Source organism: Phaethon lepturus, unplaced genomic scaffold (genome assembly GCF_000687285.1).
Source record: "Phaethon lepturus isolate BGI_N335 unplaced genomic scaffold, ASM68728v1 scaffold46205, whole genome shotgun sequence".
NCBI lineage: Eukaryota > Metazoa > Chordata > Aves > Phaethontiformes > Phaethontidae > Phaethon > Phaethon lepturus.
The window spans coordinates 1-17,858 of record NW_010543489.1 but is presented as its reverse complement, the minus strand read 5'-3'; the positions used below and the strand labels follow the sequence as shown (position 1 = coordinate 17,858).

General features: G+C 36.4%; 1 protein-coding gene across 1 annotated transcript; it reads left to right on the top strand.

Annotated features, from left to right (window-relative positions):
* Positions 1–9,493: 9,493 nt before the first annotated feature.
* On the top strand, positions 9,494–16,473 carry RELL1 (RELT-like 1). Its single transcript, XM_010288363.1, has 5 exons — positions 9,494–9,710; positions 11,522–11,593; positions 12,838–12,895; positions 15,450–15,689; positions 16,329–16,473. Exons 1-5 carry the CDS (start codon positions 9,605–9,607, stop codon positions 16,471–16,473), a joined length of 621 nt encoding a protein of 206 aa, XP_010286665.1. The 5' UTR covers positions 9,494–9,604.
* Positions 16,474–17,858: the final 1,385 nt, after the last annotated feature.

The following is a 17,858-nucleotide window of genomic DNA, read 5'->3' as shown; positions in this document are numbered from 1 at the left end:
GGGAGCGCGGGCTCCCGGGTCCCGCTCGGGCGGGCTGGGAGGAGCGGTGCTGTCTGCGTTCCTAGCCCTGCCAGCGCTGTCGGCTACAGAACCGTCCTTAATGTCGCGACAGTCCCCGCCCCGGACTGTTAATTTAATTAGGTGTGGCCGTGAGTTGCGCGGAAAAAAGGAAGAAAAAACCCTAATGAACTGTATAAGCTCGAGTCTGGTAACCAACTCCTTCGTAGTTGATTTGACTCTAAGCTGGAATCGGGTGGCTCCCAAGGTAGAAATGCATCAAAGAATTGCCTCCACCTCACTGTCTGTGGTGAGGCTAAACTTGGCTTAGCGTTTAGGTTTTGGACATTCAATTGACGGTTGTAATACTTAAGATCTCGGGAGAACACTGACACACATACAAGTGCCAGAGGAAGTTAGTTTTAAGTGACATTTTCTTTGTTTATATCCAACCCCAAATGTTACGGCACTAATAATCTCAAAGTGAAAGAGATTTTGTGGCCTGTCTGCCTGAAAGGCTTTTCGTGTATTGTCCACACTTCTCAAACATTTGTGTTCGGGCTGATGCTCATTTTTAGGTTGTGTGCGTTTCAACTTGACCAGTTTTATTACCTTTGGGTGGTGTGTAACTGGGAAGAGTTATCAGTTGTTAACTTTGTAACCAGCTTGTTTCAGAGTAAACTTATACTTAGTGGAAATGGTTAGCATGAACATACGTAGTATCATAAAATCAGGCACAAAATGTCTCTAGTCTTTCTATACTTACTTTTGTACATCTGTAATTCTTACTTGGTGCAGGCCAGCTTGATCAGAAAGGTTTGAGGTCTACACCTACTATTTGTTTTCTGAAAGCAAGAGGAATGGAAGTCTTGTCGTTCTGTCTATCCTTCTCTTCAGGAGAGCAGAATGAAATAAGTACCACTAGGCACAGCAGGGGACAGTAAAATGGTACTTAAGATACTAGCATTATCAGACTTTTTTTTTTTCTTTCCCCAGCTAATTAATTTCATGGAATGAGTTTAAGCATCTTGAATTTCAAATTTGTGTTGACTGGTAGTTGATGTTCTCCAAGGCCCTAATTCTTATTCTTTCAGGGTTTATATGCAGAGGTAAGAGAAGGACAGGAATTGTGGATTTTTCTTCTCTTCATGACAATGATAACTTTTTTTTTCCTTTCTCATTTGCTTTAGTGTAAAATATTTTTTAGCAGATAAAAATTTAATTTGCTCTTTGCTTGTTACTTTTGCATATTACTACATGTTTCCACATGCCGAGATTACTATACAGTTTACCTGCTACTGGCATCTTGCAGGGAGTGTAAACAGATGTTTTAGTAAACCAAAGGATGCGTATGCATAGCCTTGTACTGCCTTTTTACAAATGTTTATATTCAGGATTGCCTCATATTGAGTGTGAAGGCAGTCATGCTGGAGGACTGTTAGTGTGCCATGTGCAGTGGTAGGATTTAACAACTTTAGCAGTAATTCAGTCTGGTATATCTAAATGAGTAGAACTCTAGTTATGAAAGCTGAAATTTAGCAAGTCTAGCAGGAAATGCAAAACCTGTGAAAGAATAGGACTCCTTTTTCTCCTTCCTCTGAGTTTGCCAAATGCTGCCAGTTTCTTTTGTATTGTCACACAGGAAATATACTGGTTTTGGTTAAAAATGATTTTTGACTAATCTAAACTAGTGTGCATGTTAGTTTGCATAAATGTGTTGATACGATGTGTTTGGTAGGATTGATTTAATACTGCTTGCTAGATGCTGCTTGTATTTGTAAAGTTACCCATGATATGGAATACTTTTAAATAACTGGTGTGTTCAGGAGGGATTTTTTTATTATTTTATTTTAAACAGCCAAACTGCTGAAGTGTACTATATTAAATGCATGTGGTAGTTGCATGCAATGCATGTTTTATTTGAAAGCTGAAACTTGAGGAAAAAATTTTCCAGCAGAAATGCAAATGCGATGCATCAGTTCTGTGTATTTTTGCAAGTAGTGACCAAAGCAATTACACTATAAGCACTGCAATTTTAACACTGGTAAACAGTGAAACATGAGCTTTTTGTCTCTATAAGTTTCCACAGCATTATCAACTGCATGTTGTGTCACACAGAAGGAATGGACAGAGTCTCTGTTACTGCCCTTCATATTGCCATCTTTCCCTTTCTCAACAGGACAAAGCTGCTCTGGATATTCTTCTCTTCATTGTTTTTCTCATTGAATTCTTACTATTGTCACATGTCTTCAGGGTGTGATTGTTTGGACAGACAAGATGATGTATTAGGTTTCGTCTTCCTTTTTGGTTCCTAACAAACTCCATCTGGGAGTGTAGAAATTGCAATGGTTTAAAATTGTTAAGGGTTATATGCATTATACAGTAATGCTTTTTGCTATAGTTCATTTGCTGTTAATAGACCTGTCTTTACATAGGAGGTATTTCCACTCTGAATCCCCACCCCCAGGCTTTCAGGGAAGCCTGTCTAAAACTTACTGCAGACAACTTACTGAAAGTGTTGATAGGACATGTAATTCAGAAATAAATAGGGATTATGAAAGAACTCACGAAGGTGGAGACTTCTTTCTCAGAGTAGGAAGCTCTCTTTCCAGACCTACTGCAAAATTTGCCCATCAAAGTGAGCCCAAGACTCTGTAATTTAAGGTCTCATAGCAGGCTCCCGCTTGACGTACTATGAAAGACTCGCAGTTCTATGGTTTTGGTCGTAAGGATGCTGTTAGGTGTTATGTTCGGGTAGGCCATCCCTGAGACTTGCTGCTGTGCGTCCTACTATTAGTGTTCTCAAAGCAGGTGCAGTTAGAATGAGCTTTAAAGAAACATGGTTGATCCTTCTGCTCACTTCTTTGAGGTACTGCTTTTGAAAAATCTAATGAAGGTTTTGAGGTCTGTTCTTAGCAGACCTTAAATGACCTTGCTTAACCTCTAAGGCAATTGGCAGTACTGTTACTAGTTGTCAGTATGTTCCTTCATCATGTGGCTTCCTTTTTCTCATCAGACTTCCTGCTTATTTCACTTCTGGTTGTAGGTTCCGATTACTACAAGGAAGCTAAAAGTTAAGCGGAATTCAGGAACTTGTTGAATGTTCTTCTTCGATGATAGGTGTTTTTCCTTTGTTATTCAATTTATGCACATTCCCTAAAGTACAATTTTCTGGAACAATAGACAAGCAAATAGTAGGCAATAGGTTTCCTTCACTTAGGAGTTTTATCCTCTAGAAAATACACTTTTTTTTTAACCTGTTCTTTGCAGCCTTTTCTAGTTTGCCTGGTCTCATCTGTATCTACCATTTTACTCCTAAGTTCCTAAATGTCTTTGTGTGTGTGTCTGTTTTGGGCTGTGATATATTTCAACTTGTGATTGAAACGGCTTGTTATGCATAGTTATGCAAAGGGAATTTGTCTGTAGTGTCCAGAATAGACAACTACTATTTAAATCGGATAACTCTTAAAAATATATAGTTCATTTGAATTCATGGCAAACTATTCTGATTACATTTACTGTCATTAAAGTAACTAAAAAACTGCATTAAATCAGTGCATAACGACCATCGGAGTTCTAAACAAAGTTGCTGCTAAGCACTCGAATTAAGAATCCAAAAAGTTAAACTAGATTTTGATAACAAACCTCTACTGCAGCTCTGGTGGAGCGCTTTATTTTGTATCTGAATAAGTTGAATGTGCTGAAAGAAAGTAAATAGCTGATTTAAGCCTTGTTTCTTTTAAGAAAATATCCACCACTTCTGAAATGCCGCGGGATGGCCAGTTTTGCCATCTAATGAAGTCCACTAAAGCTCCACTACCTTAGTTAGATTTCTTGAATTCTTGAGAGTGATATATTTAGTATGTATTTAGGAAATTGAGCTAATAAACAAGATTTTTTGGGATTTTATGCCTGAATTTAAAAGTGTGTGTAATTAAAAAAAAATCACTTCAAATCATGCTTAAAATTGAATGCTTTAAATCAAAGCTTACACCCATCCACCTTAGATGTCCAGCCTGGAGGTAGGAAATGTCCTTATAGCTTATGCAGTTCAAAGTATACTTCTCCTACAGCCAGGAGAGGATGAAGCATTAGGTGTGGTCACCAGTTGTCTCTTCCTTGCAGGGTGAACCGAGGTCACCGCTGCCTGACAGTTCCTCCTTACGGCATTGCCAGCTTTAGCGGTCCTTTGATCGTGCCCTGTAAACAGCGCGTAGGTCCACATGGTGAACTCAAGTGATCTGGGTATGAAGGAAGGAAGAAAACCCCACACAAACAAAAAGAACAAAAAACCCACACAACTAACCCTTTTTCTGTCTAAGTTATTTTGAACCTTAAGTGATTACTCTTTTTCCCCAGATGGGTGAATTTGCCACGTTTATTGTGAAGAGAGAGAGAAACGCATAATCTGATCTTGCTACCGAGGCATGTTTTCTAGCTATGCTTAGCTGAGATGTTTGAGCAGATCATATCCAATATCTGAATATTTAATTTATCTTGTACTTAAATAGGTTGTACATTGCTCATATTTAATGTATTTAAATATTAATTAACATTAAGGCCAACAATAATTTGTTTCTGTATGCTGTGAGATAGCCACATTTAATTTTTGTGCCTGAAAGCAAGAAATACTATCACGTAACGCCTTGAACTTTATGGAGAAGAGGATAATATGTATGTACTCTATTTTTAGGTAGACTACTAGAACAGTCAAATTCATAAAATGTAAATAAAGTTCTTTAACAGGCATGCCATAAGAAATAAATGGCATGGGCCTAATGGGCAAAATACAGAGTAACCAAATAGTATTCTCTGTCAGTAGAGCAGAGAGAAGATTACATCATTGTTTATAGTCCACTTTCTATAAATTAAACAACGCAAAAACAACTGGGATGTTCTTGAAGTAATCAGATAGATGTAGATTATGCTTAAGTTTAGTATAGGAGATTCAGAAAAATAAATATAATGCTTTATTTTAATGATGAGTTTTATATTGCTTATATAACAACTAAATAGGTTTGACCTTTGTTACAAAAAGGATTTATTTTTCAAGAATTGTGAGTTGTTCATTAAGCAATATTAAATATTTCTAGATATTTCTTATGTGCTTTATGAAATGTTTGAGCATTGTCTGTTTAGATCGATACTAAAGGCAAAGCTTTGAGATAACTGGGGCTTATATTGGAAAGGTCCTAGTGATCAAGTCAAATATGAAATCTTTTCAAGAACATGCAGCTAAAAAGCAAGGAGAGAGTAATTCTGTAACTCTGTGCAAGCGAAATCTGATACTGTGGTAACAGATACCAAAGGAGGACTTTCTCTGACCCTCCATTTGCAGTGAGAAAGAAAATAGTAGGTGTGAAGGGCAAGCTATTACCTTTGCAGGATCTTTAGTTTGGCAGATAATTGTCTAGGTACAGTTAACACTGCTTTTTGACAGTGGGATGACCTCTCTAAGGTGCTCCTGTCTCTCTTTTCTGTGCATTTATAAAACCTTAAGGAGAAAGAAAGTTTGTTACAGAGCAATACGTTTGCTTATGTGGTCCGCTCCAGCTTCACTCTTATCACAACCTTCAAGATGTTGTAGTCCTGGAATATCTTTGTGGTCAAACATTGTTTTACTAATGTGGAGGGAATACAGTGTTTAACTAGAATGTTAACAGATATGTCTAGGCCACGTAAAAATTGCAATTTAGTGAAGGATGAAATATTTTTTTCATTGAAGTTTTCATTAATTTTCTTGAGCCATTGCTGAGATGGAAGGACACTATCTTTGTGTCTGAGTAGTAATGATTAGAACCAATGTAAAAGACTAGCCCTTGTCTGAGACTGTGTCCTTCTATTTTACTTCTTGGGTAAGGATTAAGTAAGGGCAGACAATATTCAAGTTCAATACCTAACATATTAATTTTTTAGCAAACAAGAGTACATGGAATCTGAATTAGTAGCATGAATGCAATCTGTGATCTACAGCTTAAGCATAACTTTAAATGTGCTGAATATTGCTCTTAATGTTTTCATTTAGATCACATCTTCAAGTAATTTTGATACGTAGACTGGAATACAATGACAGGTATATAAAAATGCCAGGACCGCAAAATTTCTATATGAATTGTCTTGAGTCAAGGAAGTTTTCTATGGCCCATATTCTTTGTATAATTGTTCTCTTCTATTGATTGTGTGTGGCTTTATGACTCAGCTTTGTACTTTAAACTGTATATATGTTTTCAGTGTCTGTGTCAAGTTTATGGGGTTTCAAACTGATTTTAAAAAAATTATGTAGGACATTATACTTTTTCTTACATGTAATTAATCCTCCTGCTCTTGTTTTGGGAGCATAGTGAGACCATGGCTCCATGTTGTTACAATTACTTCAGGAAAGCTTGTTCTAGACATATTCTTCCTTGCTCATGGTTGCTTGTTCCCTCACTTCTGCTTACTTGGTGTCTTGATAGAACAGTTTGCCAAACCACAGGTTATACCAATTCAGTAAAATGACTGCTTAAAAGCTGAAGACTTTTTGAGGCATTTTTCTTAAGCCCTGCTGATCTCAATAATCTAGTTTAAAGCTGTTCTCAGGGCTGTGGTCTGTCAGGAGCACAGCACGTGGGCTAGCAGAGGACTTAAGGGGAAAGGACCTTTCAAAGCCATTCTGCATTTGGAAAAACTAATGAATCACAGCTTTGAGAGTCTGAAGCATTGGGCCTTTAGCCATGCGATAATGCCCATTTGCTCTCTAGGTTTGAAGTGGGGATTACCTACCATGGTTATAGAGAAATGTGAAGAGAAGTTATTTGTTTGGGCCACGCTTGCCACAGAGAGAGGTAGAAAACCTAAAAAATCTAGTTGGAGATTCATTTTGTGGTACTTCTGATTTGTCCATCTACCTGTTGACTCATAAGACCTGCTGGTGTCTTACAAATAGTGTAGTAGGTCTTTCCCGTTCATTCTTAAAATGGATAATGTGCAGCAAAATCCAAAGCATCTGCCTCTCTTTGTCTTATGTTTGAAAACGAAGAATGCTTATTTATTAGTACCTTTCTGAGCTTGTGATATATACTATTTAAGTTGGATTTCTTAGATTCTGAGATGCTATAGTCATCAAAATAGTAATTCTCTGGTGTGATGGCTTTTCTACTGCCTGGGAAGTAAATTAAGCTATTTTGTGTGATTAATTGGGGGACCTTGTAGTTGTTGCTACATGATGGTTTAGTCAAAAAACAACAACAACAAAACCAAACAAACAAAAAGCCCCAAAACATTTTATTTTGTTACATTAAAACATGAATTATAAATTCTTAGAAAGCAAATAAACTGTATGTAATATCAACCTTCTCAGTTATATGATTGTGTTGTTAATGTTTCCTGTCTTTTGTTTCCCTGCAGTGTAAAACAATTGCAGTCTTAAAGTGTTAAATTGTATATATTGTTCAACTGTCCTATTCGGGCATAAGTCAGAGCTTCTATGTGTTACACATCTAGTAAAATCTGCATACAGTTGTCTGTAGGATTGCTGTCCTTCCTTAAAAGTGAATAGCTTTCTCTTTTGGTTTTGGGAGCAAGCTAGACCATCCGGCTTTGTCCAAAGCAAATATCCTGAGATTTTATTTTACCATTTCAGCCTGTGATCTATTCAGTAGTTTGTCTGCATTTCTTTCTGTTTTTCTGCATTTCTACTGTTGTTTAGAAAATTAGAGAAATGCTTAACACTTCTTTTTTCTTTTTGCTAATGGAGGTTTTATCAATTGTTATTTCAAAGAAGTGCCAGTATTTTTTCACTTTGAGCAAGTCTTGTGTATTACTGCTGAACTGGTAACTCAAGACTGTCCTGAAAAATTCAGAAATACTTTAAAAAGTTTCATGGTTTGGTATAAAGAGAACTAAGATAAATTTCTTCTAACTGCAGTTTTACAAATCTTTTCTTACCAATCTGTCACCTAACTGGTATTTTTCAAATGTAACTTAGTTTCACAGCCAGCGTGGTAGAGGTTTTTGTAGGATAACGGTCTTTTGGCAATTTTCTGGAGACTTACATTAATTTTTTTAGAAGAGAGGGATTTGACTCTTGCAAATGTTTCTGTTGTGGAAGTGTCACTGTCATGTAAATGGTTTTCTGATAAGTCTTCATTCCTTCAACAAGTTTAATAGAAAGATTGCAAATTTCCTTGTCCATTTTAATACAAGTAGATAAAAAATATTTTGAAATAGTGTTAGATTTTTTTTCATTGGGCTTTTTTGTTGTCATCCTGTCCTTCTCCAAAAAAATGTTTTCAACTGAAGTGAAGGAGAAGAGTAGAGGGTAGAAATGCAGGAATATTCTTGCATGTTGGAAAAGTAATATTTAAGTCTTTGTTATAGGAGGGGGTGGTGTGTATAAGCTCTAGAGGCTTAGAAGGAATTTTGAGTATGCAAATGTGTATTTTTTGATTTAGCTGAAAGTTTAACTTGTATACGTCTATATTTGATCTATGAGAAGGTACTGAGATGTTAATTAGTCTGTATATATTGACCATAAACGTGGTCAGATATTGTAAGATGTTGCCCAGAAGTGTTGTGGTATGTCCATCCTTCAGATGGAGCTTGGTTAAAGGGTCCCTGAGCAACCTGATCTAATCAGAGCTGCTTTTAGCAGTGTTTGGCGTAATGAACTTCAGAGGTGTCTTCTAAGATAAATATTCTATGCTTTTGGTAGTTCAAAAGGGTGATCTATAACATGGAGTATACACCTGTTAAATTCAGAGCTTAATGGAAACAAAAATGCTTAATTGTAGAGTTAGTGTTTGCCTATGCTGCAATGTAAATTGTTTGTAAACAGCAACAAAAAAGCCCCTCTCCCATCCAATTTCAAGTTTAAATACAAAAAGTCTTACGAACCTTAAACAAGAATGAACACACCTTATGCTGATGAGTACAGGGTAAATGTTCATTCTTTTGTCTGTGAAATGCCACTGTTAAGAAAAAAAATCAAGGCTATTTCTCTCAAACCTGTTGCTTTTTTTCTTTGCAAGGGTCACTACTAAACCGTATACTTCCTCTCCTACTAGGGAAGGATCCACTTTTTTAAAATCAATTTTGCATAAAGTTAGGACTGGAGTAATGGTATGTTACCTTCCTCACCGATGGGAAGAAGGAGTAATGGTGGTGGTATTCTTCAGGGAAATAAGCAATCCCTCTTGCTGAGATTACAGGCCTATCAGGCTAGGAATGTCATTTGTTCTTCACTGTTTTATTGAAGGAATATCATGTGGGTTTTTTGTATGTTAGATGTTTTGTAACTGTTTTTTGAAGAGGGAATACCTACTGTTAGAAGTGTGAGCTCTCAGCCACAGCAACATGGGTTGCCTGTTGAAGTCATCACAGAAGGTAGATCGCATTGACCAAATCCCCATAGTGTCATGCTTGTAAATTTTCTAAATGCTTTCAAGTGATTTATAGTGTATAGTAATAATTGTGTTTATTCATTTACGTAGGTAATGGAGAGTTTCTCCAGGTTTTGCCAAGCTATGGCTTACAGACAACTACTTTGACAACTAAAACTGATGGCAGTGATGGCAAGGCTGAGCACCTAGAGTATGTTGCTTTTGCATTGGTTCCCGTTTTCTTCATCATGGGTCTCTTGGGGATCCTCATCTGTCATATCCTTAAGAAAAAAGGATATCGTTGTACAACAGAGGCTGAAGAAGTAGAAGAAGAAAAAATTGATGAAAAAATAGGTAATCAGCAAGTCTAATAAACAACTCTTACTTAATATGTTACTATGGAATAATGTATTGTGACTTTTCTGTAATTTCTCTATATTAGACATCAAAACAATATTAAGAAAAATATTTTTATTACCATTATATGTCTGTTTTGGTTTTGACTAACCAAGAGTCTTCCAATATCCCATGCAAGTCCTCTAACATTAAGAGCTTACAGAAGGATCAAAGTATCCCTAATATTTGCTTGCAACTATGTACTGCAATTGGAGTCATCAGATTGTTTTTCTGTATTCTACTTGCTGTTAGCAACGAAGTATTAGTATACAGAATTCTACTTGAGGAGTGTCAAAAAGCTGCTGTTTAAAGCCTAAAATCTGAGTTTTATGGTTAGCAATGTTAATTTGTTTCTGTTGTGCTGTCATTCTCATCTCCTCTCTCATCATGAAACTGAACCTTTGGACTTTGTGTCTACATTCAGTTTTATGTAACATATGCTGCTTATATGTTTTTTTTCTTAGAGATACTTTTTGTTTGTGTTCTAATGTTTGTTTGTTTGCGCTCTTGTTTTTATGGTTCCTTATTCCTATCTTCTCTTACTTTTAAAAAAAGAACACAACAAAAAAAACCCAGACAAGAAAAGAGTGTTATAATTTGGGAAGGGCCACAGTAACCCAGTGTAGCATTTGGTTTAGTAAATTCGAGGGCCAAGTCACTTGTAAGTACTTTGGGCCTCTTGCTTTCTCCCAGTTAATTGCTGTCAGTAGGTTGATAATAAGTGCAGATTACAGTGGTTCTGTGGTAAGGGTAAAGCTATGTGGTACAGTAATGGTGTGTCAGTGTGTTCCTCAGCAGTGACAGCCCGGGGCATGGCCGCGGTGAGTGGGACTATCTGAGCTGTTAGTTCACCTGGGCGGTAACAGCAAGGTGAGCGGTGATGAAAGGGGGACAACTTTCAGGTCTCAGTTTCAGGAAGTAGCTGTGTCTAAGCTGCCTTGCGGAGTTGCGGCGATGAGTACAAAGATGAAGGATGGGTAAAGAGATAGGGAAGTGCCTGACTGACTACTTAGAGACAAATTTTGGGCCTCGCCTATCAAATGTGCCTCAATCCTGTGATTTTATGTATTTATTTTTAAACCTAGTCATAATAACTATTAGGGAATGGCAGAGCTGTGCCTTTTAATTGTTCCGTTTCTCTCCCCAATCTTTCTCTGCCTTCTGAGGTTTTTCTGGGGGAGCTTCCAGTGTTGTTAATGGGTGTAATTGATTCCAAAAGTATAGTCATGAGGTTTCTTTCTCAAATACCTTGCTTCTGTAGTCACATGAGAATTTTTCTTTATTTAAAAAAATCAAATTTTGTTCTTGTGGTGAAAAGCTTACATTGAATCCCTCTTATATGAGAAGCCGATAATACCTATTTTAAAGTAGTGATTTGAGACAGTTTAATGATTTTTTTTGTCTTGTTTTTCCTTCTTATGGTTAGGATTGGAAATACTGCTCTCTTGTCTCCTTATGAGCTAGAGAAGGAACTTTGATGTATGCTTGAGTTTATTCAAGTCTTACATGAATATGTTAGAGCCCATGTGTAGATTCCATAAACTTGAGTCCTTATGCAGTAAAAAACATAAACACAAAAGTCTCATCTAAGCTTTGTCTCCAAAGTAACAATCGATCCTGTCTTTTTTTTTTAATTTGACTTTTTCTCGTTTGTGTTTGCTTTTTGTTTTGGCTTGGGGTTTTTCTGTTGTTTTTACTTTGTTTTAAAATAAATTAATTCTTGATTTGGAAGGCCAAGATACTGACAACGTATTTATTTCCTTGCACAGAAATGAATGAAACTATACATGAGAATAGCGACACTGTTGGACAAATTGTTAACTACATTATGAAAAATGAAGGTATAGTATTATGATACTGAAGTTATGAGCCTTTGTGGTGGTGTTCTATGATACCATACTTCAGAATATCTGAAAAAACATTTATGTTCTTGTGTTTTCATTTAATAACCATTTTGTACTGCTTAACTCTGAGATTTGCCTTCAGAAGGCAGTAACTTCAAACAAGATAGGAAAGTGTTTAGTTTACCTGAAAATTAGTTCGTATGGTAAGTTGGGTTCATGCAGTTCTTGATATTTTAACTGTTTTGTTGGTTGATTTTTTTTTTTGGTTCATCTTTTTGTTTGTTTGTGAAGTAAAAGCTGAAGATTGTTTTCTTAATGTCAATGTTTAAAGCATGTGAAATTTTTACGTTTTCACCAGATGAAACTTTTTGTCTTACCCATTCGTGGAGCTGTTGTCTGATGAAAGGTTTGTGCATAACTGAGCCAATAGGGTAGTGCTAATGTTGAATTTTGGACATGGTATCTTCATGTGCTGTATGCAAAGTAAAGGATAAAGAAGATACGACTGAAAAAATAAAATCACACTTAAGCAGCCCATGGAATGCTTGGTTGGTTCAGAACATATTCACCCAGTAGAAGAAACATTTAGGAGACTGTATGTCTTTATAGTACAAAAACCCTTAGCCTTTTCAGTTTATATTTTTATGAATCGAAGTTCTCCTAAGCATTGAACTTACTTTGAGTTACTTCTGAATGAAGACTGGTCCTCTGGAAAAGCTGTATTTTTGGGTTGGGTTTGTTAGTTTTCTGTGTGTTTTTTTCTTTAATAACTGTTAGGGCTTTGAGCTTGAGTATTTTTCCTTGAGGTTGGGATTAGGTACCCCATGTGTTTTTTAGAATATGTGAGCAACTGGTAGTTCCTGCCTGATAATTAATTTGCATTTTGTAAGACTCACTTAGACTGATGTTTTTGATCTTAGGTTGCTCAAACGGATGTTTTAAAATTTTTGGATATCTTCTTTGGGACTGTTGTGCAGATGGCTACATTATATGACTTGTATTGGGGCAAAGCTTTGAGGGCAACATGAACTGAAATTTTAGTATCTCACGTTAAGAAAATCCCATAGAACTATACTGACATTTTTTCCCCTAATATTCTCGCATGCCTTTTTGGAGATCTACTTAATGCAGTCATCTTTCTTTTAGATGAAATTTCTTTGAGGACCTTTAATTTTGCTGCTTGCTTTTTTCTAAAGTTAGAGCTGTACAGTTTTGAAGAATTCTATTTATTCTCATTGCAGCAAATGCTGATGTGTTACAGGCCATGGTAGCAGACAGCAATGTCTTTGAACCTGAAAGGTAATTACTCATCTTTTTAATGCATGTTTCCTGAGGCAACTAAAAAGGTACCCTTTCAAAGGGTTTTATTTCCTGAGATATCAGCTAAGAGGATAATACTTTGATTTCCTTGTGATGTCTCTGAGTCACTAAATTTTAATGTATGCCCTGGGTTAGTAACTGGCTCTTTTGGTTATGTGTTCTAGGTGTGTAACGCAGATTTACTGCTTTTTCGGCTAAGGATTTACAGAGACTGCAAGGACTTGTTTACTTTAGGGTGAAGTTACTTACAAGTTGGCTTAGTCCAAAGCTACTCTGACTTGAAAGAACAGAAGCAGCACTTGTTTCATTTGTGTGGATGCTAACTTAAAATAGACATCTCTTTGTCTCCTTCTGGTTTACCTTTTTCTTTATAACTGTGGTAATAATATACATTGGCTGACCTACTTTTTTTTACTACACACCGATTTAGAGAATTATGTAGAGAAAGTAATTCAGCCCTTGAGCTGCAGATGCATCTTTTGTGTAAAAGTACTTATATCTGTACGTAAGTACATTTAAACTATATCTTTACTGCTCTAAATACTCTTCATATGTAATCCTGTGTTCATATTCAAGGCAGAGAAGATGAAGGTTCAAGTAGTATTGTGTCACTAATAGAAGAAGTGGGAATGTATAGTTTTAGCGAAACAAATAGTTGAATATGCAACAGCTTATCTCCCGTTTTAATGGTGAGAGGCTTGGTTATTGAACTCCTTTTGTAAGTTCAGTTTTTCTTAAGTAGAGGAATTATTTTTAAACTTTTATGGTGCAGCAGAAATACTTGTTTGAATTTTAACTCAAGCTTTTTGTGTAGGGATGTGTGATGTTATTTTGGGAGTTTTTGACTATTGTTTCAGTGGTGAATTAAAATACAAAAAGGGGAAGAGAGAAATGATGTTTGCTCTTATATAATTTCTGACAGATACTCCTAAAGCTTTAACTCAAGTGCATATCCACTATATTTCTTTGTAAGTTCGGTGCACTATGAAATGCTTCCTAGTGATAGGAATAGTAAGGCTAAGTAAAATCTATACTTCTGCCACTTAAAGCTATCATCAGTTCCTGTCTTTGTTTCAGCTGTTGAACAGATTTTATTTCCCTTCTAGCATTCTTTTCTTTATTTGAAAACCATTAATGTCTCCTGTCAATATTTTTGTTTTGAAAAGAAGCATCCAAGTAACTCCAGTCTTCTACGGCATGTTTTATTTCTTTAATTTGTTCTTCCTGTTCTCCTTTGGAGTCTCTTCAGTTTGTTAGTATTTTTCTTGAAATAACATTTCTAAACCTGGATGGAATGTTCAGCTGAGACATGATTAATGCTGAGTAATGTAACTTTAGGTTCACAGGTTATACTCCTGTTATTTCCATTGTGAAATTTGTCCTTTTTAAGCAACAACATGGTGATACTCATGTTCAACTTGTGATCTTCACCTTCTTTTTCTGAAGAATGATCATCTGGCTCCTTGCATTTTAATCTGGGTTTGCAAAGCTTTTCTGCTAAAGCACTGAAATTTGTGTTGTCCTTACTGCAATACATCCAGTATTTTTAATTGCATTTATATATGAGTGAATGTCTTTCACACATGTGCTCTTCTCTGATCATCCTGGTTTCTCATCTTGTCAGCTACAGTTACTATGGGTCACCCAAAGTTTATGGGTACTTTAGCTATTCTCTTCCGTTACCCAAGGAACTATTTAAAACGCTTAATATTCTCAGGATCAGGATAACGACATTTAGTATGTCTTTCCTGTTTCACAGTAAGCTACTGATACATAACTTTCTGGTATGTCTTTTTTTCTAACAAGGTGTGCTACCTCACACTATGGTAATTGCACCTTTAATGCCCAGTGCTCTAGCTTGCTTTAGGAGAATGTGTTGTAATACAGTGTCAAAATTGATGCTGAAGTACAAAAAAGTGTATCTTCTGCTTTCTATCTATGATGTCTGCTTTTTGTTTTAGCATAAAATTAGATTGATTGGTTTAGATATTCTCAGTAAATGCCTTTTGGTGGTGGTATGGCTTTTTCTTTCTTTCTAGGTACTTCAAAAAAGCTCTTTTCTGAACCTTAAGCTGAATGATCTGTTGATTCCTTTCTTCTTCATGGTAGACAGTTTTGCCTCTTTGCAATATTGTGGGACTATGCTCTTCTGTGAATTCTTAAAGATGCTGTAACAGTCTGAAATACTTTCTGTAGTTCTCCAAGTGTGAATTTAATCAGCTAATTAGATGTCTTCATCAGTATAAGTCCATGTGACATTTCCTAATTTAGGATTTTTTTTTCATTTCCTTGCCCTTTGTGTTGGTTACCTTAACCACAGTACTGCAGCTGAATTAATTTATGGAAGTGATTTTAACTGCAGAAATACTATATTGGAGGCAACCTTAAACCAGACATCCTCACAATTAAATGGTCCCTGAAGAAAGTAGCTGTTCACTAGGCATAACTGAAGGTTATACGTTATCCTTTTTTCCTTTTTAAGAAACAGGATTTTATAATAAACATTAAATTTCCTTTATACTTTTTCCTACAGCCCTTTATCCCCTACCTCTCCTGGCAGTCCAACGAGTCCAGGGTCTCCTTTGTCACCTGGTGCTGTTCCATTTAAACACAACTGCAAAGGCCATCACTTCCATACTGTTGGAGGAGTGGTAGAAAAGGATGTTTGTACTCGTTGTAGCCACAAGCGATGGCACCTTATAAAGCCAGCTCACAAATCTAAAGAGCACAGAAGAAGTCGTCTTGGAGAAGTTACAGTCCTTTCTGTGGGAAGGTAAGACTTAGGTAATTTTATTGTATACTTTTCTTAGGGATGCGCCAGTGGCCCATGTTGGATCAGATATCCATTGATTCTACTCTGTTTATAGCATCAGTGATTGTTTTTTGTAACCCTGTTACTATTAAAGGTTATTTCTGGAAGAAGTAAATGTCTTTTTGTATTAACTATGTAAATAAATGGAGATTTACTGTGTGTACAAAGCCAAAGCTATTGCTCTATTGATACTGGCTAGAAAGAATCAAGGATTGCACACTAACAAATTCCTCTGTTTTTGATATTTCTCAAGTAAGTGTTAGCTATAGAAACTACTTTATTTTGTTGTTTTTAATTCCTAGCTTACATTGTGGTTGTCTTAGAAAATGACTGTTCTAAGAAGTAGTACACAATCTGTGGATTCTGCTTTAAAACACAATTCCCTGGGAAAGTGTGATTCAGCAGTAGTGAGTGTTAAAAGTACATGTAGGTAATAGAAGGGAAGACTGTTCTGAAGTGAAGCTGTGTCCGTGTGGGTGTCTGCTCTGATGTCTAGGTCTTGGGACCTGAAAATGTGTTCCTGTCCATACACTGTGTACTGAGAATGATCTAACTAATCTCTGGGGAAACACAACTGAATCTTTCTTTTGCTTACCTCAGATTTAGAGTTACAAAAGTGGAGCACAAATCGAATTCCAAAGAACGGAAAAGCTTGATGTCTGTTACTGGCGTGGAGAGTGTCAATGGTGACATGCCTGCCACGCCTGTGAAACAGGAGATGCAAGAGAGGAGAAGCTCAGAGTAAACTGCAGGTATCAAACATTTGGAACTAATATTGAAAGTGGTATGTTGTGAAATAAGTGAAGGTTATGCATGAAAATTCATCTTTCAATTTCAAAAGTTTCTACAGAAGTCTGCAAAAATTAACGCAGTTAATGACAAATTGATAAATGCTAAATTACTTACCAAATTCTTAGCTAATTGTTTATTTAGACTTTGTAATTAGAATAGATGTTGAAATAAACTACTTTGTGGAGGTGGTGTCACTGATCCAAGAAATAAAACATCTGCATATTAATTTTTGGCAATAGATGGTGGTCCAGATTTAGTGGCAATGTGCTTATTACCCAAAAGAAACAAACGCTGCTGACAGCTGCATCCCTGGAGTAACTACAGTGCTTCTTCCTTACGCTTGCTGCCCTGTACTGTGTGCTTGTATAAGGTGACTGCTTACTAGATACTTCTCTGATAGATCAGTGGAGCTTTGGCTAATAAGAATGGAGACACATGAAAATGCTCGTATTGCAAGGATCTATGGTAGGTTACTAAGCCAGGAGGTTGGGGTTTTCCTGTGTTGTGAAATAAGTGAAGGTTATGCATGAAAATTCATCTTTCAATTTCAAAAGTTTCTACAGAAGTCTGCAAAAATTAACGCAGTTAATGACAAATTGGTAAATGCTAAATTACTTACCAAATTCTTAGCTAATTGTTTATTTAGACTTTGTAATTAGAATAGATGTTGAAATAAACTACTTTGTGGAGGTGGTGTCACTGATCCAAGAAATAAAACATCTGCATATTAATTTTTGGCAATAGATGGTGGTCCAGATTTAGTGGCAATGTGCTTATTACCCAAAAGAAACAAACGCTGCTGACAGCTGCATCCCTGGAGTAACTACAGTGCTTCTTCCTTACGCTTGCTGCCCTGTACTGTGTGCTTGTATAAGGTGACTGCTTACTAGATACTTCTCTGATAGATCAGTGGAGCTTTGGCTAATAAGAATGGAGACACATGAAAATGCTCGTATTGCAAGGATCTATGGTAGGTTACTAAGCCAGGAGGTTGGGGTTTTCCTGTGAGTCAAACTTCAATGAGTTGCTTGAGGTACCCCATTAAGCATGTCAAAGAAGTGTTTGGCATGGTTTTGGAATGCACCTCTGATGACTATTTTTTTTTTTAACTGTTAAGAATGTCAGGGGAAAAGACAACTGTAAGTTAATATAGTTTGCTTCTAAGTGATGACATGCTGGTTGATAATCTGAAGTGTAAAGGTGATTTTACACAAATGTGATTCAATATACACATGCTGGTTGATAATCTGAAGTGTAAAGGTGATTTTACACAAATGTGATTTTACACAAATGTGATTCAATATACGAAGCTTGACCCTTGGGGAAGAAAGGGGTTCT

Excerpts from the sequence above, each read along its gene's own strand:
- RELL1 (XM_010288363.1), top strand. The coding sequence starts at position 9,605 with ATGGGTCTCTTGGGGATCCTCATCTGTCATATCCTTAAGAAAAAAGGA. Across the intron at positions 11,594-12,837 it reads CTACATTATGAAAAATGAAG|CAAATGCTGATGTGTTACAG; the intron begins GTATAGTATTAT and ends TTCTCATTGCAG. Across the intron at positions 12,896-15,449 it reads AATGTCTTTGAACCTGAAAG|CCCTTTATCCCCTACCTCTC; the intron begins GTAATTACTCAT and ends TTTTTCCTACAG.